This window comes from Pelmatolapia mariae, linkage group LG23, assembly GCF_036321145.2.
Source record: "Pelmatolapia mariae isolate MD_Pm_ZW linkage group LG23, Pm_UMD_F_2, whole genome shotgun sequence".
Classification (NCBI taxonomy): Eukaryota; Metazoa; Chordata; class Actinopteri; order Cichliformes; family Cichlidae; genus Pelmatolapia; species Pelmatolapia mariae.
This window is the reverse complement of record NC_086246.1, coordinates 25,448,628-25,473,378: the sequence shown is the minus strand read 5'-3', so window position 1 is coordinate 25,473,378 and position 24,751 is coordinate 25,448,628. Positions and strand designations below refer to the sequence as shown.

The 24,751-nt window shown below is 39.8% G+C and overlaps 1 protein-coding gene across 1 annotated transcript; it reads right to left on the bottom strand.

The window, feature by feature from the left end:
• Positions 1-214: 214 nt before the first annotated feature.
• LOC134620889 (NGFI-A-binding protein 1-like) lies at positions 215-24,751 on the bottom strand. Its single transcript, XM_063467229.1, has 9 exons — positions 24,619-24,751; positions 24,225-24,324; positions 15,174-15,976; positions 14,952-15,085; positions 14,628-14,679; positions 12,443-12,562; positions 9,494-9,665; positions 4,044-4,196; positions 215-3,814 (listed from the first exon to the last, which is right to left on the bottom strand). The coding sequence occupies exons 3-9, from the start codon at positions 15,972-15,974 to the stop codon at positions 3,738-3,740; spliced, it is 1,509 nt and encodes a 502-aa protein (XP_063323299.1). The 5' UTR covers positions 15,975-15,976; positions 24,225-24,324; positions 24,619-24,751; the 3' UTR covers positions 215-3,737.

Below are 24,751 nucleotides of genomic sequence, written 5' to 3'. Positions count from 1 at the left end.
ATATTTTGAGTATTATGGCTGACAATAAGCTCAAGTTTTGGGCCAACATCAGTTTTTTTCAAGGGAATTCAGCAAGTCTCTGGCAAATGGGCAGACGATCAGTTATAATAATGAAGTCCCATGACCATCCCAAAGATGCAGGCATACCTTTCACGGGCAGGTTCAAACCGGATTTGGACGACATTGATCACAGAACTCGCCACACAATAGAGTTCAAAAAAATAAAGTTTAATGTTTATGTGCTGTATAACAAATAAAATATATTAGTGTTTAAAAAACAGGTGCATAACTAGGTGAAGCCTAATCTATCACTTTACAATAAACAGTGAGGAGAAGGGTGATCAGTGAGACGGCAGCTCAGACATGCGACAGTCACGCCAACCAAGCCAGTGTTTGAGCCGATCGGGCTGGGAAAAAAACAAAACAAAAAATTCCCAAACGATATATGTATATATATGTATATATATATATATATATATATATATATATATATATATACATATATATATATATATATATATATATATATACATATATATATATTTTTTTTTTTTACAAGCCCAAGTCTTTGCTAGTTAAAACAAAACCACCTCATGGAGTTCTTGTGAAAAGAGAATGATGTCTTTAAATACAAACATGGTGCTCTGTGCACTAAAAGCGAGACAACACAAACATTTCCCACCCTGATGACAGACATACAGTTACTGAGCACAAAAAGATGAATCCATATAAATGCAAATAGACTTATTACTTACATAAATATTGCATTGGCCTGTCGTTACGCTGAGTGAGACTAAAACTATCTGTAGAGGGGGGCAGGGTAAGAATCTGACCAAAAACTGTCTGGACGTCATCATCATCATCATCTCGGACCAAACAGACGTATTTACACAATGTGACGAACACGTAAAAACACAGCGAACACTTAATTGTTATGTATCTACTTCTAAACAGCAAAAACACATTTGAAATATGCACCGATGGCCATCACAGGTGGATTAAACACTGTTAAGAGCTAAGGCTAACAACATTATCATCATGTAAAGCATGTTTTTTATATACCAGACACGTTCACGTGGTTGTATTTTTTTTCCTCAGTGACACTTAAAAGATTTCTTTTTCTTTGTTTTTAAATGTTTTTGCTCTACATACATAAACATTGTATTGACACCAAAAATCTACAGCAGAGTTACACTCGACAAAGGAAAAACCCTGGTTTGAGAGATTAGGCTAGCACTATTTGTTATCACGGTACTATTTACAGACCCAGGCTGCTGCTCCACGCACAGCAGCGGCAAACAGGAGTTTTCCTCCCCCCCCCCCCAGCTGCTGTTGAAATTAAAATAAAAAAACAAAACCTGCAAACCTGCAAGATTTTAATTCTGTCTTCAGAAAAATTTTCCTTAACCCGTGGGGCTGCTGGGAGCTTGTTGGATCTGTTCTAAAAAACCTCACAGGCATCTTTTTATTCCTGAAATACTCCCTGTTTGCAGATGCGTGGTTTTGGTTCAACAGCAGTGTTTTGCTAAATTACAAAGTGAAATGAACCAATTAGCTCGGCCTCCGGCATGCCAGCCCAGCCATTCTGCCAAGACGGATGACAGAGGTCCCCTGGTGCTACTCCACAACAGCTCTTGTACATCCTCTTTTTAAATTACCTCCCATCCCATAAATATACACAAGACAAGAGCGAGGCAGGAAGGATTAATCCCACCTCGCCAGTTTCCCTATTTGAAGTGAACGATAAAAAAATGAAAAACACAATAAAAAAATAGGAACTGCTACAGGGGCTGTATCTTAACTCAGTCTCCCTACAGTACTTACACCTTTGTTTCAAGTTACAGTATGCAGACACCTACGTTAGGATTGGGAGAGTGACGGAGGCTCAGAAGGTGACACAAGCTAAACGCAGCTAAAATAAAAAAAAAATAAAATAAAATAAAAAAAAAAAAGTTTCTTGTTATTCTAAAAAGTTAAGCTTTGCTTCTAAAGTCATGAAAAAAATCTACCTTTATCACTTTTATCTTAAAATGCTACTTTTTCTACTATATTTTACAATAAATTTTTTTTATGTTTTCATGTTTGGTCATTTTTAGACTTTAGAAGGTTTATGGATGTCTTGTTAACTTCTGTTTAGTATTACACTGATTTAGAGACACCCTGTATGTGTGTTGCTTTGAGCTAAATGCTAGTATTAGCAACTAAAGTGGTCACAGTGACATTAAGCCACCATCTTGCTAAAAAAGCACTAAATACAAAAGCAGCTGAACGTGATGGGAAGGAACTAAGTGTAATTTATGTCATGAACAAAAAAACGTTTGTCTCAAAATTTGTGCTACTTTATTTCCTTGTTATAGAGCTTTTTTTTGACTTTATTCAGACTGCAAATGTCAAGAGATAAAATCTCTTCAGCATGACCTGGGTCTAACCCAGGGCTTCATTCCAGGAGGACGTGCCTAAAACACTTTACCTAGAAGTCCAAGAGCTATCCAGGTCAAATGAACCAGCTCAATTCGCTCTTTTCGCTACTCTGAGCTCCCCCCAATTGATTGAGCTCCTTCGGCCCTCACCAGAACATAGGTGAGGGCAGGAACATAGATCTGCCGGCTGAATAGAAGCGTGGTGTTTCTTCTTTTTTTCTTCTCTTGTTGCTAGTCAGACTTTCTAAAAACTAAACTGCAAATGTCAAAAAACTGAACTAGCCGTGTATATGTGCCCCCTGATTCATCCTCTGGGGAGTATGAATGTCCAAATTTGATGCTAGTCCAGAGATATTGACCAAAGTAGGTAACTGACTGACTCACTGAAATTCCGATTCCTACATATACTGAATAAAATACTCAGACACGACACATAAAATATTTAGCTATTTATCTTGAGTTTTGGCACAGATGTCATTGCCTTTAAATATTACTTTTATAAAGTGTTACCAACAATGAGGTGAGATTAGCCCAAAATTAGCTTTTGAAAGTCTACTTAAATCCCTCATTTTAAAGCACCTCCAAATGGGGTGTGGCCCTGTTTGGAATAATCAAATTTCATGAGTTTTTATTTTCCAAATTCTGAACAGATTTGAGCTAGCAGTCTGAACAAGGCCTGAGATTCGTCCTCTGGGGACCACGAATGTCTTTTCCAATTCATTTATACTATAGAAAGTTATCAAAAACGTGGTTGTTAAATATTTTGTAAATAAATGCCAAATCTGATAATGTCCTCTTTCAGACTTGGGAAATATAAAGTGTTATCAAGAAGCTAAACTTACAGCACCATGGCAAAATTTTCTCCAGAAATTAGCTTTTTTCCCCATCTCTGAATCTACACGTGAGTTAAGATTCAGCCCCAGCATCACAGCCTGCACTCTGGCTGTCCAAAAAAAGCAGGAAAACCAACACCAAGGCAGAGGTAAAGAGGACACAAATGTCTGCAACAGATTACTCTTAAATTACAGGTACATCTAATGTGTACAACTAATCAACAGACAAAGACCGGAGAGCACTGAAGAACTTCTCAAAATGCTCTTTAGGTGCTTTGGCAGATACCTTTGAAAACAAAGAAACAAACATACTAAATCAAAGAAAAATAAATGCTATTCATGAGGCAACATTGGTTGTTAAGGCTCTACTGTGTCTGTGCTTGCTTAGTATCTATTGATGGATAGTAACTGCATACTGTCAAGTGTGAGTAGAATGAAGTGGGGCGGGGTACTAAGGGGGGGTCGAATGGTGAGGCGGGAGGCACTATGTGGAGTCTTCAGGCTCTGACTTGATGGTCTTCTTCTCTGCGTTCGTGGACGCCCGCTGTGACGTTCCATTTTCTGAAGGAAAAAGGAGAATGTCATCAGCAAAGAGCTTTATAATAATAAACAAGGCCTGCAGAGCAGTTACTATAAAACACTTTTGTTGGTGAAAAATGTATCCTTTCATGAGCTTAAATCTTGTCCAAAGTGTCTTTGAGTAAGGCACAGCCTTTTAACTTCCTGCTCATTTGAAAAATCATTACATTTTTTGTATGAATATCGTTTCAGGTTAGTCGCCATCACTAACCTGTTGCTGGTGTTTTGGTCTCATCTGTGTTGCTGTTGTTGCTGTTGATGTGGTTGTGATGGCGCTTCAGTTCATTGGCTAGCTGCTTGCCCAATGGGAGGTCACCTTCCTGCATGTTCTGACTTACCACCCGCAAGTTTATTGGTCGTTCATCTGGAAAAAATAAAAAATAAAGGGAAAAACTCAGATTTTACATCTTGAATACAGTTAGCTTTCCAAATCAGTTCCTCAAAGAAAAGAACCTTTAAAGTGCCTTAAACTGTATTTTTTATAACTGCCCTCTTTGCCACTTTTTTCACCCGGAATTTCAGCTGTTTTTGGTTTTTAGGAGCCAGAAGTGACAATATTTAGAGACAGTGGATTTTCCAGAGAACCAGAAGACACTATATGTTGAGTTTTTACTCTAATTAGAACAATGACTTCCAAATTGAAATGTTTTGTTAAATTAGTCGGTCGGTCGGTAAACTAAGTGTTTACTGACAGGCTAAATAAATCTTACATATACTGCATTTTATAAGGAAAACTGACAACTGTCTGCTTTTCCAGGATAAGGGAATAACAACCAATAGTGACATAAAAAATATTCAGTAAGTAACAGCCCAGTACAAAATGAAAATTTCACCTACTATCTCTGAGATTAAGCTAAAGTAAATCCACTGGGATAGAAGTCAACATCAGCCCAGATGTTTGATGTAACACCGGCTTTGTTTTACATGTTCAATATTCCCAGTAGCAACAAAATGAGTGTGTTTGTATGTGTGTTAAGCTGCTGATCCCTCATGTTTGCCTTTTATTCCCTCTGAGAGACAAAAAAGAAACAAAGACGGAGGAGAAAAGGGTGGATGAGGGGAAGCTGTGACAGTATTCCACCACATTCGACTGCTCGTGCCCAATGCAGCTGTTATTTAGTTGTTTATATGCACATTAGCCTCCTGTCTTGGGATTGTTTTGCTGATATTTTATCATGTATAAGGTATAAATTTTACACAGAATACAAAGAAATGTGACAGCCAGATGACTGTTTATCATTTTTGTAGCTATTTGCTAATAGTGCAGCTTTCAATCACACAACGTGCTGTACTAAAAGATACGGCCTTTCATATATTTCCTGCTTGCTAAAGTTTCCATGTACTTTTTCCTGGGGAGATCTTCAAAACAACAATAAATTCCAAAATCTTTATTTAAAAAAAGAGCCTTACACATTATTAACATACATCTAAATCTATATTATGTTCAAAGCAGCAGGACTGCCAGGACTGCGTATACAAGCTGTTTTTTTCTCATTGCAGTCGAGTAAACATATTTCTAATTTCAAAATGCCAAAAAAGGAGATAGAGTTCTGTTGTTGGGCTAAAATTATGGAATTATGCTGAAGTAGATATAAAGGTCCTTTTCTTCTCTTTGGAGGGTACACGAGCTTTAATAAGAAGAAGGTAGGCCAGGCATCATAAAGATTTACTTCTGTCTGAGCCTGTTCAACTGGACTTCATATGAAGTGTTTACACTGTCTGTGTAATCTCCGATGACTGCATAAAAAAGGCACTGAATAAACTTAGAGGACAGTGACACTGCAGCTTTTCACTTTCATTTTTAAGGCGGTGTCACACATAGTGTGTAAAATAATACATTTGCTGTTACAACTAACATATTCAGGTTTAAATAGTTTATCCAGAGACATTATAAACAGTGGTGTTTGATGTAATCACAGTACATTATAGTAAACTGTAAGCTACCTGACAGGATCATCAAATGTTCATCATCATAAATCTCCATCTCTGCCTGTCTGATTGTCTTTGTCACTTCTCTTTATGTGTCATTTCTCTCTCTTTTTACCATGTTTCTTAAAAGATAAAAGTAAGTCTGACATTTATTTCTTCAGCATGTTGAGGATGTCCACCTCTCGGCCTGTGACGGCTGTACCCCCTGATCATGAGACCCCAAATTAAATAAGCTGTTAAGAAAATGAATGCATGTTTCCTAAAATGTTTCACAATAAAAGCTTTGCTAAGCAACCAAATGTACTTTATACACTATTTGTACAATGCTGATTTTGTACAAACAGTGTAATGCAGTGACTCTAACAAAGTAATTTACTAAAATTAACTAATCGATTAATATAACATCACTGTTTGATTACCAAATAAATATGCAGTAGACTGAGGTTAATTATAACCTTATAATGAGGTCTGCCATTATAACATGACATGACATACAGACTTCCTAGTTTTGGTCATTTTAGTTCTGCTAGAAAAATAAAAGTATATTTCGCAGACCAGCAGCTGCTCCAAGTGTTGCTTTAAGACTGACTTTGCAAGGATGCCATGTTTCATCTAACCTTCCTGAAAATCTGCAAAATATCTAAAAATATCCAGATGTTTTAGCTCAAATGGTCAGAAACTGCAGTTATTTTCTTTCTTCTTTTCAAATTAGGTAAAACAGACTTGCCTTATTGGCTATACAAATCTCCTATATACGTGAGTCCTCATCCATTGCTCTTATGGAAATTTAAGGAGCTGGGTGCCATTAAATTATTGTGTAGGAAGATGATGAAATTAAAAGAGCTGAAGTCAAATCTCAAATGATGGAAAGCCAGGATGGACGCTGCATGTACCCCATGATTTAATCTTTAAGCCTCTACAGATAAATCAACTGTTTTATCGAAAGCCAACTTTTTAAAAATCTATCTCAGCATCCACGCTGTTTAAAATTCCCAGCATTTACACTCAACATTTCTTATTGTTTTTAATTTTAAAAAAAGCAAAAGAAGAGGTGCTTCTACTGAGCAGTTTTTTGTTAAATTTCAGGGTTTTATCCCAGTGGAATAAAACATAAAGGGGCAGAGAAAGAGAGAATAAAAAGGAAACCTGCAGGAGAAGAAACAAATGACAGAAGGGGGGAAGAAGAAGAAAATAAGAAAGGAGAGCAGAGAAGAAGAGGGGGAGGAGAGAGAGAGAAGTAAACAGCGAGAGAGAGATAGAGACGCCCCCCTCCAGGCAACTGGCTGGAGGTAAACAGGCGTGGGCGTGATAATTACAGGTGCATTGTGGGATTTGTGGGAACAGCGATATAATGAGCTGTCGGGAGTGGGTGAGGGAGGAAAAGGATAAAAATGAGATGAGGCCCGGAGGAGAAGTAAGATCCTGAATAATGATTTTTTTCCCCTCTCCCCCCCACGTCTCTGTTTGAGAAATCGGAGTGGGAGCAAATGGAGATGAAGAAAAAATACAAAATAAAAGGTGACAGCTGCCACGGCGGCCGGGTGTGGAAAATCAGCACCTATAGGTGTTGTTTCCATCCACGCATCCTGTGACATTTATGACATGAAGTATGTCTGGAAATTACTTGGTGCACTCCAAGAATGTCGGCCTCTATTCAGCTTAAAGACCAACAAAGAGCAAAGATTTGGCTCAAAAACAAAACCCTAGCTGGGTGTTTTCTCTTGACTGAACACAGGGGGCAGCAGTGAGTCACTAAAACAAAAACAAAAAAACAAGAAAAGATGCTAATAATGCTTAGACAAGCCAATAAAAGGGATGTATGTTTTTCTAGACTCAAGATTTTTGATCTCTGCTCATTAATCACAAAAACTGACTGGGCGCCAGTTTAGCTCAGTGCGTTGAGCGGACGACCACATGCCATATGGCTTAAAGTGGCTGTCCCGGGTTCAACTCCTGAGATATTTAACAAAAAAAACGGACTGATTTATAGGAAGGGGGATTTTAGCTATTTGCTGATGTGACTAGAAATTTTAAAAATATAAAAAGACGAGACGAGAGAAACCCACTTGTTGATTTTGCATAGTTTGTCCACCAGAGGTCCGGTGCAACTTAGGGTAAGCATGTGCTTGGATCGCAACAAACACAACAGCTGATCCATGCAAAGTCGATAAGAGCAAAAACCTGAATATCACATATTTAAATCACTACACTGGTATCAGTTTTAAAAATCTGAAAATTAGCCAGGCAATTTTTGTTCAGTTATGTTTCAAAACGAAAATATTAAAATTACCAAGGAAAGACCTGCTGGGTGCTTTCTTTTAACTGGACACAGGGGGCAACATTGAGCCAAGTATAACAATAACGCAAGAATCTAAAAAGACTCGAACACGCCACACAAATATGAGGTTTATGTTTCCCTGAAAACAGATGTGAGTGACTATTATATTATTAAATTATAGTTTTTAGCTCATTGACAGAAAAAATGCCCAGCATAGTCTCCATTTATTGGAGATTATCATACACTGAACATATAAACTACCAAGGAAGCTACACAGGAAAAAAGACCAGGTCAAATCAAGCTATATTAGGCTTAGATTCAGTCTGTTTGCTTCCCTTTGAGCTTCTGACCAACAATGTGGCTCAAGCCTGGAGCTAACACTAGGTGTTTTCTCTTGATTAGACACAGGGGGCACCAGTGAGCCAGCCACGACCAACAAAAGATACTAAAAAAACTTGAAAAAGCCAAACAAATATAGAGTTTTTAATTTACTGGAAGCAGTTCTGGGTGTTTTTATATTAAAGGTTTGTTTTTGGCTGGTTCTTCTTTTAGTGGATGCAGCCATAGATTTAAAAAAATGAACATTTCCAGTGAATGGCAAGGGGTAAAAACAATCAGGTCAAAGTTTAGTTACTCTGAGATTTAGTCCTTTTGCTTCCAACTGTGATTAAGACCAACAACAACTAGCAAAAGGTGCTAAAAATACTGCAACAAACCAAACAAAGTGGAGATTTATGCTTTCGCGGAAGCAGTCATTGGCAGTTTTGCATAAAAAAAGCTTTTCTCCTGCTAATATGTGACAGAAAAACAGATTTATGGTTTACTGGAAGTGGTTTGGGGCTTTTTTTTAATATTCCTGAGTTTCAGTTTGCTTTCAGAGTTGCATTTAACCTCATTATTCAGTCAGGAACCTACAAAGTTAATCACACTGAGAAAAGATCGTCTTTCGCACATGTCCTGGGAGATTTATTACTAGATAATAATGTGCTTCAAGAGAAATGTTTGGTAAACTTCACATAAACATTTAAATGCCAGAGTCCTTTAACTTTATGATCACACCTTAAGCGTTGGATTGACTGGTTTGGAGTCAAAAGTATTTTCTCTTTGCACAAACCAAAGCGAGGCATCATAAAAATTTGAAAAGACTCCACCGTTTTAAATTCCTTTGTTGTGTAATTTTAATTGTGTGTTGTTATCAGCTGTACTGAAAAGTATGACCTCATACTGAGGAGGTGTGCCTGTTGCGACCAGAAATGTTTTGATAAGTTCAGGTTTCCGCTGATAAGCATCAAAGACGGCGGGATTTCATGAGGGCCGTGGGTGGTTTTTATCTTCATCCCTTTTTAAAATGTAGCCTCATTTCCATGTCACATTTGAATTCATTCCTTATGTTTTTGTAATAGTACATATCTAACAGCGGGGGTGAAACACGCCTCTGTTAACGGCCGCCCTACCTTGGCTGTCTCTGCTGGCGTCAACGGCTGCATTTCCGTTGGTGTTCTGTGCATTGTTGAGGTACTTTAAGGCGGCGGGGGGGATCCTCCAGTCCAGAGCCTGGAGTCGTTCCTGGACAGCGGCATCCTGCAGGATCTCCATCTGCCTCGCCAGCAGACGCTCCAACTGCATCTGGTGGACACAAACAAACAGCAGTCAGATATGACCTGTGGGTAAAAATATCTTCTGCAGTCTCTCGATCAGGGGTCTCCAACTCCAGTCCTCGAGAGCTACTGTCCTACTACTGTCCCTACTCCAACACAGCTGAATCAGATGGTTGAATTACCTCTTCAGCATGCCATCAAGTTTGGCAAAGGCCTGGTAACAAGCCATTCATGTGATTCAGGGGTGTTGGAACAAGGATGCATCTAAAAAATGCAGGACAGTAGCACTCGAGGATTGAAGGTGGAGACCCCTGTGCTAGATGTTAGAAAATACAAGCTTTTATATGAAGATGTGACTTTCATCTGTGGACTCTCAGTAAGACTGCGATAAATGGATCTGCTGAGACATTATAGGTAGATAAAAAAGTGGATCCTGAGCTTTACTGGACTCCTGGTCTTTAATAGGTAAAAATACAAAGTAGTACGGTCCAGAGCTGCACGTGAAGACGACCTCGAACGTGAGAACAAACAAATTTAAATACAGTTCTTGGTTTAAAAATCTTCAAAGAAACTTTTAATCAAGTACCAACCACAATGTGGACTTTGTTCCAATGTTATAAAATAAAAAAAAGAGGAATTCAATGCACCTTTGAGAAATAAAGGACATTTTAAGTGCAAATTACTTGTAATCTCTAAAACAAAAAAGAAACAGTGTTAAATCCAATAGATTTGGGCCTCATTCTTAAATTTTAGACCTTTCATAATTAAACATAATTAGCCTTTTTACATTTTAAAATATAATCAAAGTATCAGTTTAAATTTAAACCTTCATTAAAGCAGGAGTTAATGCGTAATGGCAGGAATTTTTCACTATAAATTTGACCTTCAGTTATTGCTAATACCAACTACAGAAATAATGACTCAAGTAAATACAGTGACACTCAGACCGTTGGGGAAAAGGTCATGGTCACACACACGGGCGTTTCCAGGATTTTCTCCAGGCACAAAAACCAGTCGGTGGAGGTGGGGAGGCTCCGTGGGAAATAAAAAACAAACCAGTTAAAACTATTTAGTCGTGGATAAACTTACTGCCTTCATAAATGTGCATCAGGAGACATCGCTGCCCTCTAACAATATGGCGGCTCGCCTGAAGCATGAGATTTAACGGCGAGCTAACCCAGTGTTTTAGTTTGCTGAGTGGTAGAAGTTAAGAAAACTTCTACTTCTACCACTCCCTACATCTCACACATAGGGAGTCGGGAACGACAGGCAAAATGAACTCATTTATTCTTCTCAACTTAAAAAAGTTTTTTTTGTTGTTGTAAATTTGCTTTCATTGCATATTATTATGTGACTTGACATTTGTTATATTTTGTAAGGAGGACAACACAGCTTTTCCTAAAAAAGAGAATCAACACCTCCTACAATCGCTGTAACTTCCACACATGGCTGCTCTGGTATAATTATAGGTGGGCACCAAGGCCACCCCAGCTCCCCCTCTTTAGCTACACCTCTGCATATAATTGCTAAACAAGCTGTGAGAGCACGAAGAAGCATCTGAGGTTAAACCGGTTTTACCTTCATACACAGATTAATTGATACATATGAATAAATCCTTTAAAATCCACCGATTTTTGCTGAATTTTATTCTTTTTGATAAATGCAGTGTCTTAATTTCAAAGTTATTAACTTCTAGTTTCTGATATTGTACTTATTTAACATGAAGGTTAAGCAGAAAAGAGAGAAAACGCTTTCTGATTTAAAAAAAAAATTGGTGTTTACTGAAGGGCAAAGGAGCAGCATGTGAGCTAAAACTAAACATAGCCTAATGTAAATCAGTGCAAATATCTCTCTGCCTCACTGTTGTTGCTTCATTTATAATAGATAATAACTAGAGGATGACTATGAAGCACGATGAAGATTTCTAGATCCTTTTTTAATCCTGCCATCCACCCGTGTGAGGTTTCAGACCTGTAAGGTAAACGGCATGTGCGATATCTCTGAACTGCTTTGAGGTTTGACCTAAATCCGAGTGACCTGAGCTCAACCTGACTCAGGGTGAACTTTTGCCCCCTGCATCTGCCACCTGGGTGCGTTAAACCATCCCGGGGAAACAGCTTGAATTTACAAAGTGGGAAAATGACCGCCTTAAACGAGCTTCTTCAGCGAAGTGAAGTCTGACAAACAACAGTGCAGCGTGGTTGCTGTCAGTCGGCACGTCTCTGTCACTTTAAATTACTGCAGGACACATCCATGCACGGAGAGACAAGAAGCGGTTCAGAGGGGCCTGCAGTGCGAACACAGCCGTGAAATCTCTTCTTCTCCTGAATGCCATTTGTGGAAATCACATCAGTGTGACGGGTGTAACAAACACTGAGTGATCAGCTGGGGTACATATACATTAGGCCACACGTGTTCACACAGGGAGCAGGCGCTGAAATGTTTTCTGGCTAATGAGTGATCATAAAGCTGTCCTCCTACACTCCGGCTCTAATTATGAACAGCAACAGCAACAGCAGCAGCAGCGGCGTGGAAACCAGTGAAGAGTCTAACTAGGACTGCCTCAAACATCTGGCAACATGGTGAGGAACAACAGTCGTTCCAATAAGACAACTCTGGGCAATCAACCTCAAAAGACATCCAGATGAGGAAAATAAATACAAAGTGGTGACGTCTGCTCTTAGGAAACAGCCTTTCTGAATGATCACCACTGCAGTAGATTTAGCCACTTTTTATAAACTCTTTAGGCTTCAAAATAACAGCTGCTTCTCTGGAATTGAGACGGCAAGTGTTTGTTACGGCTACCTGCAGATTTCGTCCAACGGTTTCCTCTCCTTTCGACTTGGCGCACGCCAGCTGCTCCCTCAGCATCTCCTGTCGCATGTGGATGGCCTGCAGCGCCTCCTGGATGTCGAAGAAGTTCTCCTGTTGGTGTGACAGACAAACACGCATACATGTCTTGGGTTTCCATTTTATTGTTTCTTTAAGATTCATTTGAAGGTTCTGGTTGGTTCTCAGAGCCAAGAAGAAATTGAGTTTCTCTCAGTAGTCAAGAAAATATGGTGTTTTAGCATGAAACTACAAATCCCAACCCTGCACCAGCAAATCTTCACACAGGTAGAATATAATGAGGTCAGTGTATGTGCAGGTAATCCCCATGAGCCAAAGGCTTTTTAAAAGCTGCTCCAAACACACAAACATTTTTTTCTACTCATGAGTCTTTATGATGTCAGTAAGAGGGAATTCCTTATATGCTCCACCCACCTGCTTTTTAAACCTTCTGTTTGGGAGTGGTAGCCAATCAAAAGAAAGTTGGCTTGAAGGGGGAGGAGCTAAATCAACTTGTTTTAGGCCATGGGGCTGCACAGAGGCTCAGTATGATATAAAGATGGATTATTTTAAACTGTGATTCATGCAAAGCTACCCTAGGGGAATATTTTCAAAGCACAAAGCTGTTTTTTTGAACTGACATCCAATGTGTGGCTGATATTTTTTAAATAACATTTAACGGTTAGTTTTATGTTTCACCCTTCACTGAGCACATGAAACTGGATACAGCAGAGCAGCAGGTCAAAGACAGTTTTCTAAGAATTTTTAGAGGTTAAATTTGCACAAAATACACTGACACTGTTCAAGGCTTGTTCTGGTATTTAAAAATGATAATAATAATGAAAACTCCAGGCAATATAGAGAACATTTTAATAGAAAAGAACAATTAAACAATTAAAATAAGAAAACCATATCATTTCTGGAGGCAGAGTTTATTAAAATTACTAAAGTCGCTACGAAGCGTTTTACTCTGTTATTAATTAGTTTGAACTTATTTTGTTAACATATAAATAATTGCAACTATTTTCTTTCACGTTACAATTTAAAAACTAATTAATAACACACTAATAAAGCTTATTTATTTAAAAGAAGAACTAGTATTGCTGCTATTTCTTGCTACCTATTTCGGTTATTGGGTTTATCAAAGCTTACACAATACAACTTCCTTTGATTTGTTTATTAACAGACTCAGGGGAGTTTTTCCTCACTGTGGATTTCTGCAGAAATTCCCCCATCTTTAAGAGCTCAGAGTAGTTTTTGTGAGCAGGTGTCGGCTTATCTGCAGCTCCGAGGTCCCAGCCGAGTGTGCGTCCGCCACATGTTTTCGATCAGGGGTCTACACGCTGAGAGGAGCTATTCAAAGACAACTCTCTCAGTCAACTGTGTCAGGAGAGGAGCACTGAGAGTCCTTTGTACTCTATTCAATGGTGATGCTGATTCGCCCTTAACGTTCCTGAAAAAGTCTTGCAGAGGAGCTCCAGCTGGCCACATCTTTACATTTCACACATTTTAAATACTGGAAATTAGCCAGCAAGGCAGTTCCGGTCATCATGTTTTCAAATAAACTGGTGAATTTAATGAATAGGAAACATTTCTGTAGCGTCCATCATCAAGATCAAGTAAGTTAGGGATTATTTTCTCATTTTAAAATGACTGTTTGGTAGAAGACAACCCCTGAGGGCTCCAGAAACTGTCCAAAACCCCAAATATATTCAGGTTGCAATCAGTTAGGACAAAACAAGTTAAAACCTTTTATTCCAACAAAAAAATCAGATCTTTCCTGAATTGCCTCTTCCTGTTAAAGGGTGGTTCTTCCTCCCCACAGTTGCCAATTGCTGCTAATATTGGATTATGTGATAGCTGAGGTTCTTTCTGGTTCTTCTGTAATATTTTAGGGTGTTTACATTACAGTATGAAGCACCTTTTAAATATTAAAATGATGTCAGATAGTGATTTTTGGATATCAGTAAATTTTATAATCGAACAAAGAAAACTAATGAACACCATGGAGAGTCTGAGAAGCTTTTTTAGCTTGGAGGAACAGTCCAGAGTTAGGACAGTCTCTTGATAGTTTAAAGGAAATAGAGACATCTCAGTAAAGTCCAAAAATATTTGACAAATGTTGAAATCAAGACGCAAATTGACAAAAATCTGACCTTACCTCTGTTTTAATTCTTTTAGGTGACGGCTCGTCTCGGTCTCCACAGCGAGACCTGCAGAGAAAAGTCATAATGCACACATGTCAGTTCTCTTCCAACCGCTGACATCCAGTTTTTATGCCGAGAATTCACAGAGCTGACAATTTATCTGGGGAAAGCTTTTTAAAAATGAAAGCATCACAAACGCCAAGAAATGTGGACACGTGATTCATGACGGGCTTAGACAGATGGTCACATGTGTAGTCCAAAAACTGTAGGCTCATTTTAGCTTTAAAACCAAACAACTTAAATCTGAAGTCGGCTTCAGTAAGGAAAGGGGCTCTTACTTGCTGGTGCGGTAGGTGTATTTGTAGGTGACCTCCCTGGAAATCTGCCGGGCGAGTCCGAACAGCTCGTCGCGGCGTGTCAACAGAGCCATGTCCCTCATGCAGAGCTGCGCCGCCGCTTCGTTCACCGTCAGCTGTTGGACACACACGTACAGATAAATCAGGTTACACAGGAAGACCCCCACAGGACAACATTAACCAGAAAAATCTGCGTTCACCCACCTCGTGAAGCGTCAGGTGCTTGCCGTCCCTTCTCTTGGAGTCAAAGCGTCCATAGATGGCGCTGTACTTCCGGATCTCCTCCTCCCTTCGCGGATCATCATCGCTCATTTCAAAGATGTGTCCGATCATCTTTCCTAGCTTCTTGTTGTTCTTCAGCTGCTCTTTAACCTCAGCCAGGTCCGCCTTTGGGAGGCCGGGCGCCATTCTGTCCACACACTCCATGACCGACTGCACGGCGGCTGCATCCAGAGCTTCTAAAGCCTCTCTGGGTGAAGATGGGGAGCCGAGGTCTGACGGAGACAGGCTGTGCTCGCTATCATTGCTGTGGCCCGACCAGAACCTCACCTCGCTGCTGCCCTGCAGGGGTGATCCGGCCGACACTTTGTCCCTTGCCACGTCCAGCTTCCCCGGGTCAGAGCAGGCGGCGGCGATGGCTTTGGGCATCTTGACGCTGGCGGTGCTGGCGCGGTCCTGAGCGCTGAGCAGCGTGGGTGAGCCCTCGGGCAGTTTGTACACGGGGATGCTGCACACGGGCAGCGAGGTGAGGGGCTGGTTAAAGATGGCGGGGTTGGTGACCCAGTCTCGCAGTGCCTTCTGCAGGCGGCGCACGTGCAGCGGCTTGCTGGCCATGCCGACGAGGGCCATGATCTCCAAGAACTCCTCCTCGCCGGCCTCGCAGAGCTGCTGCACGTCGTCACCGCCCTGCTGGATGAAGGCCTCGTAGTAGTAGAGCAGGTTTGCCCGCTGCAGGATCCTGTAGAGCTGCAGCTCACCCAGGGTTCTCGGCAACACCGCTGCCATACCTAAGTGAGGACAAACAGAAGGCCAAAGGTCACTCAGGCGCTAAGCTAAGCTAACAAACAGACACACATGAGATATTGATCTGAAAAAAACAAAAACAAAAAAACATGATTGGATGAACAGTTATTATAACCTATTAATATAGTGTTAAGCTGAATGTATGGAGGGCCAGAAGTGCCAAATTTACCCCCCCCCCAAAAAAAAAATAATTGAAGGTGCCACATAAATATTGCAAAAATAATAACAATAGAGGCATTGATCCAAATAATAATAAATAAATATCAGCAATTAAATATGTTATTTGTGATGATTTTTATACTGTATTATTTATTACTAATTTGTTCAGGCGTACGGAGGACTGACACAGTCAAAATTAAAAATAAATAAATAAAAATAAATAAAAAACAATAGAAAAGCAGATATTGAAAAATAATATATAAACAGAGGCATTAATACAAATTAATATTTTCTTTCTTTTTTGTTTCTGGTGAAATTTAGTTATAAAAGTGCCTCCATTTAGATTATACTCTGCAAAATGTGTGGGTATAATAAACTAAAGCTACACCCTGCAATTTTACAGTCAATAATTTGTGTTTTTTCTGCTTTATTTGTTTGCTTAATTTTTAAAAGCATTCTCCGATTGTTGTTGAAAACTGTAAATAACCACTGAAATACAATCCCCCCATTTATTTTTACTTTTGGCAATTTTAGATTTCCATACCAGGAAACAATCTTCCTTAATCTTAATCTTCCATAAGATAACAATAACAGATTGTGGTAGTTCTTTAAGATCGAGTCGTTGAAACGCTTCAGATGTAGAAATGTCAAATCAGTCACGTTCTGACTGAAATCCTCCTGCTGAGTGCCAAATGGTGAGAAACACCAATTTGCCCTTTAAGGAGAAAACAGAAAGGGGAAAAAAAACGATGCGCTCACATGACACTAACTCAGTGCTTTGTTAAGATCATCAGCAGTCAATCTCAACAAAGCAGTAACATGTGAGTTTCTCTCAATGAGCAGACACTAAAACTGAAAAGAGAGCATGAGGGTTTTTGACCTTGGAGACAAAAAACGGAAGTCATGTTTTTCACTTGAATCTTCACAGCTGAAGAATGTGAAGATGAAAAAAAGAAAAGTTGTAAAAATAAATATGCAGTTTTTACTGTCTTCACTGGAGGCTCCATTGCTCATCTGAATTAGCTGCTGTGAGTCGACATGGAGACACATTTCTAAGAACAATGTACAGGAATTATATTTGGACTGCACTTGTTATCCTTGGCATGTGCAGGGTTCCTGTTTATCAGGAGTCCACAGGTGCGTGGATAGGTGAAATCTGCCTCCACTTTTCCGCCAGAAACCACAAACAGCTTTCGCTTTGCCCTGCTTTAACTAACCTACGTCGATCCAAGTGTCTCAAATAAAGAAGTAAACGTTAAAACCAAAGAAAAGGGCAGAAATGAAGTGAAATAATAATTATGAACAACAGTAGTCCAGTAAAACTACTAAAACCTACAACTGAAACTTACTTACGAAACATCCAAAACAAAATCAAAAAACAAGGTAAAATCATAATTAACAGCAGATGCGGGTGCGTAGGCAGCTCTTTTTTTTTTTTCCAAATATCGTCGAGCTTCTGTGCCATATTTTGCTTGAATGAGCATTATTATTGGTTTTAGTTGATAGCACTGCGTCAACCCAATCCTGGCTTCTCTATATTCGATCCCTGTGTGGTTTACAATTAATATTCAGGGAGACATCACCGAAATGTTTACTGTTTTCAGCCTCTGATCCTCAGGTGAGTCCTTCTCCTGCTCCAAAGTGGAGACTTGAATCTACAGACCCATGCATGAGCAGATAACTCTTGTATGTAGCATTCATACAATACATGTAGATAGATGGAAATTTTTACTGGAACACATGTAAGATTTAACTCCAGTGCGTGGAGGAAATTTGACCTTGATCAAATGAGTGTGGAGAAAACGCGGTGCACATGTTGGTGATCATACCTGGATATCGTCTAACAGTATCTTCTAGCATACTAATAAATCAGACGCATCACAGGTAGGTTGCTACAACCTGCCCATCCAGCACGCAATATCTGCACTGAGAAGGTACAAGAAATATGTAGTTGCAGCAAAGTATTTATTGCATTGCATTATTTATTGCAATAAATAATGCAACAATTACAATCCTGTCATGCCCTTTGCTTTCTTGTGTATACACATATATACACGCAACAGTGGTTTGTTTTCTCCGTCTGAAAGCTATAAATCACACGGATATAGCTTTAAAAACTGGGAAAACAGGAATTGTGCACACAACTGTGTAAGTGTTATAACACATTTTTACAGGGCTGTTTAAGTGACGTTGTTATTTTACTGTCAGTTTACTGTTTGGTTTTTTTTATTTTACTGTTATTTTAATCTTTTATTGTTATTTATTACTGACATTTTAAGTTCTTGTTTTGTAGTTTTTATTTAAAAAAACAACTTTTTCTTAACTTTAGTTGTTTTTTGTTGCACCCTTCTATTCTAATTTGCCCTCTGAGCTCGCCTGCCAAAGCACTTTGCAAACTCTGTTCTCAAACTTGTTATTACAGTAATAAAATGTACAAAAAATGGTATTTTTAAATTGCTGTTTTAGCTCTAAATGTGGGTCTACAAACATCTGTGTGAATCCCTGTGAATAAATGTCTTCTGCGGGTCCTTTGACGACAACGCTCGCTCGGCCTTTAATTTTAAAGAAATGATCGAATCTCGTCACTTGCCATCTCAAACTCAGAGAAAGCAGGAGAGAAGCTCAGAAACTGGCTTGTTTTTCGACTCTCCCTGTGTGCATGTGAGGCTCTGCGGAGGCCTACAGCTAACAGAGGAGTGGCAGTCAGCGAGCCTGGGTTACTGGGAGGACCACATGCCTCTCTCCACCCCTGCAGGATGTGTAGGTGGTGGGCTCGCCTCGCCCAGAATAGGCTCTGAGAGCCTCAGCCCAGGGAGCCAGGCAGGCAGGCGTCGAGTGAGCAGGGAGAAAGACAAAAGCTGCCTAAGACAAAAAACTGAAGCCATCCTCTTTAAAATACGTGGATTTATTCAGTCTACACAGATATCAGAGATCACTGGCACTCAAGGTGACCTCCAGAAGAGCTCCTCTAACTCAGTTTCCTTCTATAAAAACGAGTTTTAGGCAAACAACCCTATAAATGGAAAAAAAAAAATTATAACTTTTTTTAAAACGGAATCAGCCAACTTTTTAAACTTCCACTCCTTATCTTAAACTCACAAATTCTGTTTAGAATAACAACTTTTGAAGCATCTACACAAATGACCAACTGAATAATAACAGTGTCCCTCAGCAAACCTGTAAACATGTCTAGACTAGAGGAAAGATGCCTCCTTTTTTTTCTTGCTTCTTCCAGCTGCAAACAGGTCAACGTGCTTTCTGGTTGTAGAAATCTCTCCATTTAACCAAAAAATAAAAATAGACTTTCCTGGAGTGACGGTTGGAAAAGGAGGAACGATTACGGGCGGTAATAACAGGTAATTAAAGTTCACAGGTCTGCATCACATTCACTATAAAACTTTTAAAAAATGTGGATATAACGTGTGATGTGAAACTCGAGAAAGGCTTGTCGTTTCCTGAGCACAACTTCTCAGTGCGCTCGCTTTCCATTTATGTCACCTCAAGGGTTTACGTTAGCCTTTCCTTACAACTACGGTGGCTTTAACAGAAAGTAATGACGCGGCAAAAAAAAAAATCACTGTGTCAAAGCAAGAGTAAAATTTCACATGAAAACGTGACTGTTTCCAGTCTTTCAATGACAAAAGGTTTGTTTATTTAAGCTCAATGTGAACAAAATGTGACAAAAACTGAAACGAAATGAAGCTCAAGTTCACAAAGAACTCTTGAGCTTCTGTTTTAGTGCTTACACAAGCTTCTTATCTTATGAAAACAGCAAAAATGACTGATCTTAAGGATTTGGTTCATTTATGATTCAAAACATCCTGATTTGGCAGCTCGCACAAATTGATTTAATTCTTGGAATAAGGATGTTTTTTTCTTTCTTTAAATGTTATTATTTAGTACTCTGAGAAAAAGGTGCAATAAAAACCTGAGATTTTTAGAGTACTTTGGCTCATTCAGCTCTGAACCTGCAGACGCTTCAGAGCTTTTGCTCGTCTGCGTGTGAATCTGTAGGCGAGGGATTTTTGCTTCTGGAAGTTTTCTGGTTTCCGCCTGTATTCTGAGTTCTATTAAAACTGGATTTGGCTGCAAACAGGTGAACAGTCTGTGTGCACAAACTCAGTCTCAAAATCATCCTACTATCAGGTTATTATTAGCTTCTTTAAAAAGCCTTTATAGATTGGGAATCCTAGCCCAGATCTTGAATAAAAACCCTGAAAAAACTGTCCGCTGCTCCCAGAAACACGTTGGCAGACTGTCCGATGGGCACTACTTAAAAAAAAACAAAAGAGTTTGGTTTTACACATTACTTTCCATTTTTATCTTGTAACATCTACCAGGTCACCCAGGTGACCCATCTAGGGATAGTGTTCAGTGAGCCTTCACCTCTTTTTGTGAAATATTTGCCTTTCTGGAAAATAGAAAGTCCTCTCAAAGAGACTTTAACTGAAAGGTAACAACATCCAATTTCTTTACCCAAAACAAAACCCAACCTTAATCGTAGACTGGTCTCTGAAGTTATTTATTCCCAGTTGCTGCTTTTATGTCTTCTTTTATGTCTTATTTGGAAATGTGCCATCAGCTAACTAGGCTAAACTAGCTTACATCCTGATCCTGAACACAAAGCCGAAAACCAGCCCAAAGAGCACTTTAGTGATTCTACGAATGAAGGAGGTACAAACAGAAAAGGGCGGCTACGATGCTGCGTGCCATACTTTTGAAAACAAAGCTCTGGCTGCTTGGTTCGGGAGTTCGTCTAGGGAAAACGGCATGCTCGACGGCTTTTTTTCTATCTGCCTCTCATGCAGATAACTGGGGAACTTACCATAACTGTTTGATTAGTAACTGTAATGTGATTACAGTTGTGTAGCACTGCCCACTTGGCCTAAAGCAAAGCTTTCTGAGGAGCAAATTCTCACCATGTGACTGTGACCAACCAATCAGGCATTAGGCCAGAAGAAGCACTGTAGCAACATCCCGCTGTCCGCATGTTATTTGCTGATACATGTACCGGTTTTTTCATGTGTTTTTAGTAAATGTTGGCCTCTCTGTTCTGCTCAAGACTTTTTCAAATTGATTAATCTGAAACCATGCAGCAACTCATTAATGATGACCCTCCAGTTGCAAATGGATAATCTCAGACGTGCTCTAGGCTATGAACTGGGAAATTACCAATTTAACCCTTGTCCTACATCTATCTGTGCTTATATTAGCCTAACCATACCTCTGTAGCCACCCACCAGGTAGAACATCATGTTGACTTAACCCTGAAAACATTGCTGGTATTTAGCTTTCTGTGTTTGTTTGCATGCATGGATGTTAAACTTTAATGTACGCCCGGTAAAAAAAGCCACACTGCTCATTTAACTCTGAGTGCCCCAGTGTTTGTCAATTTCAATTCAAGTCAAGTCAATTTTAGAGCCAAATCACACCAACAGTTGGAAGGTAAAGACCCTACAATAACGGAGAGAAACTCCAAGAATCGGACAACCCCCCATGAGTAAGCACTTGGCGACAGTGGGGAGGAAAAACTCCCTTTTAACAGGGAGAAACCTCCGGGATTCCTCCTGAAGGAGCGTTTTTACCCAGAAATGGCTAGCAACATCAGATTTATTAGGGGCTGTCTCAAATTTTGAGGGCTTTACTAAATAAACGTCGTCCAGGCTTGCGTTATTTTTGCAACACGTCACACTCATTTATACATATTAAAAATTAAGGATGGAGAAACTGGAAAAGCACCACTTAGGATCCATTTCACATTAACTGCACATATCAAACCTGTGTTGTCATTAACAAGGAAGTGAATCTGTTTTACATTAACGCTTAAAAAAAAGTTATTGTCCTTTGGTGGAAGGTCAAAACCCTGTTTAACTGTCTAGTCCAGTGAAATTTCAGCTAATTTTACACTCACTGAAGTTGTACAGCAGAACATTAGTATCACAAATTTCTTTTGGACACTATGTATAATGTATTCTAAATGATGGCAGGCACATTTAGTTTGGATTGTATTGTGACTGCTTAATATAAGCTGTATTCATTTTTGTCCTCGGTTTTCTTGAGTTAATGAAACAGGAGGCCAACAAACTGGACTGAATCATTTGCAGTGACCACATGGGGGTGGGGATGGGGGGGGGGGGGGGGGCTATTGTTCCCATGGGTTCCCCCCTTTGTTGCATTTAAAATAATTTACTTCACAAACATATAGGCTGAGCTGCTCTCATGTGGTGAGGTCACTTTGTTGAGTAAAGGTCTCCCTGTGTTTGGCTAACCTATTTCGTGGGCTCACTTACTTCTGAAAATAGCCTCTATTTGCATGTCTACGTATTTCTGATATGATCGTTATGTTTCTGGGACAGAATGAACACACATTTTGAGCCTTTAGAATTGACCCCATTAACCCCCACATACACATGCTTTTTTCTAAATGTTGGTTTAGGAAATGGAATATTTGAGGATAAACTCATTATTGTTATTATTTTTCAGGTCTACTGCTGTTAAGCATGTTGCACACCCCACATAACTAACATATAAATTAAGTTTCATTTTCTGATGAACACGAACGCCTCTCCTAGCATTTTAGTATTCATAATAAAACCACTCATCCTCCTTCATATGCTCAGGAGGCACTCGCCAGCCTAAGACGGGTATTTACCACCATCTTAGCCCCACAGATGCTTCATTATTAGACTGATAGGTTGGAAAAAGTGGCAAAAAATAAATAAAATTGACTGTGAAAAGGCCCAACCCTGCTAGATCATCATATACTCAGGTGTTTTACTTATCTGTTCCTTGGCATTAAGCTGCTGTGACTTAAATGCAGCAAAAGATGGAAAAGTTGAACAGTATAGGATGATTTCTTTGGGGTTTTCTCGGTGATGTAAGATAGTAAAATGAATACGAAGCGTGCCTCCTTTCAGAAAAAAGAGAATAACCACCAGATGAACTAACAGTGAAATGATTAGAGGAGTTTTCTTGTTCAATAAGTGTTTTCAGCAGCAGCAGGTAATCTGTCCCTCTACACTGCGGTGTGCCTACAAATAGAAACCCTGAATTCATTCACTCCACTTCAGTTCCACTTGTTGTCAATTCTTTCAACCATCTGCACAAACACTCCCAGCCATCTTACTCTAGTTTCATCACAGCAGGCGTATGTGTGTGTGAGCGTCTGTGTGCGCGAGGATGATGAATGCGTGTGAGCGTGTGTGTGAATGGCAGAATCTTAAGTGAAGTCCTGCTCCACAAAAGCGAGTTTTGCCAGTTGGAGCTTTTCACCTGGAGAAACGAGGCGTGCGCTGGCACAATGGCACACACACAAAACACATGTACACGCATTCATGATGAGTGGATTTCCAGGTGAAGTGCCACGCAGAAGCAGCAGCAGCAGTCCTCCCTCAGCGAGCTGAGAAATCCTTTGATTTCACTGTGATTCAGGAGGAAATTCCCAGAACTACTGTTTGATATCATCACCCGAGCGGCCTGGAAACCATCAGCTCATCTGCCAGACTGTCTGGGATGTTACTCCAACCCTTTGTGAAAAAAGAGCCACTCAAACCCGGCATTCGCTCCAGTGATGAGGCAGCTAAAAACGGCACAAAATGACGCACAATACATCGGAGATCCTCTCGCTCTTTCCTCAAATATTCCTGTAGCAACTTGTCCGTTGACACTCTCGTGACACTCTCCGCAAACCAACCCACCCTGCATAGGATTCTAGAAATTCGGATATAAATGTGTATTTAGAGGTATTCCCATCCCGTTTTTAAAAAATAAATAAACGGTTTCTAATGGAATGGCGCTTTGGTTTGTGTTTACCTCCCGCTCATGTGGATATTATCATCCCTACAGTGTTATAAGACAGGCAGATAGTTTTGCTACAGCGCGTAAAAATGACTTTAGAGCTGTTTTTTAAGCTGACTTTAAAGCACATTCAGTAATGTTTGCAAGCATTTTCAAGAAAATAAAAAATAAAAATCATAAAATGTGTCTTTGCAAAACATTTCCAATTACCATTATTATTATTATTAGCAGCAGCAGCAGGTTACATGCACGGTCACCGTCTTTAATTGAGCCTACCTGGTGAGTTTTTGCCCCCCTCTGGTCCGCCCTGGTCCGGTTCCTCGTCTTCCCTTTCTCCTTCTCCTCCTTCTTCTTCTTCTTTTTCACACTACCCTTCCTGAGTGTCAATTTGCGCACAAAGAAACCCGCAAAGAAGAGGTCCCGCAGCAGCAGCGAAGTGCGTAAAATTCAAAAGAGAGGGGGAAAAAAAAATCTAAATTCAAAAGACGAATAAAGACAAGAATTATCTCCAAGGCGCACACAGACAAAAAGAAGCGCGCCTGCTTGTGTTTGCGTGCTCAGACCGAGCCACACTCCTCTCCTCTCTGTTTCTGGAAACTTTTCTCTCTCGACTGCCGTTAAGAGAAAGGAGGGGAAAAAACCGCAGAATATGAGTAAAAAAGCCGCTGACCTTCGTGCGTCTTTCGGTGCGTCTTCTTCCTCCTCCAAAGTGTGTGTGAGTGAGTGTGTGTGAGTGTGTGTGTATGTGCGAGGATGATGAATGCGTGTGTGTGTGTGTGTGTGTGAGTGTATGTGAGTGAGTG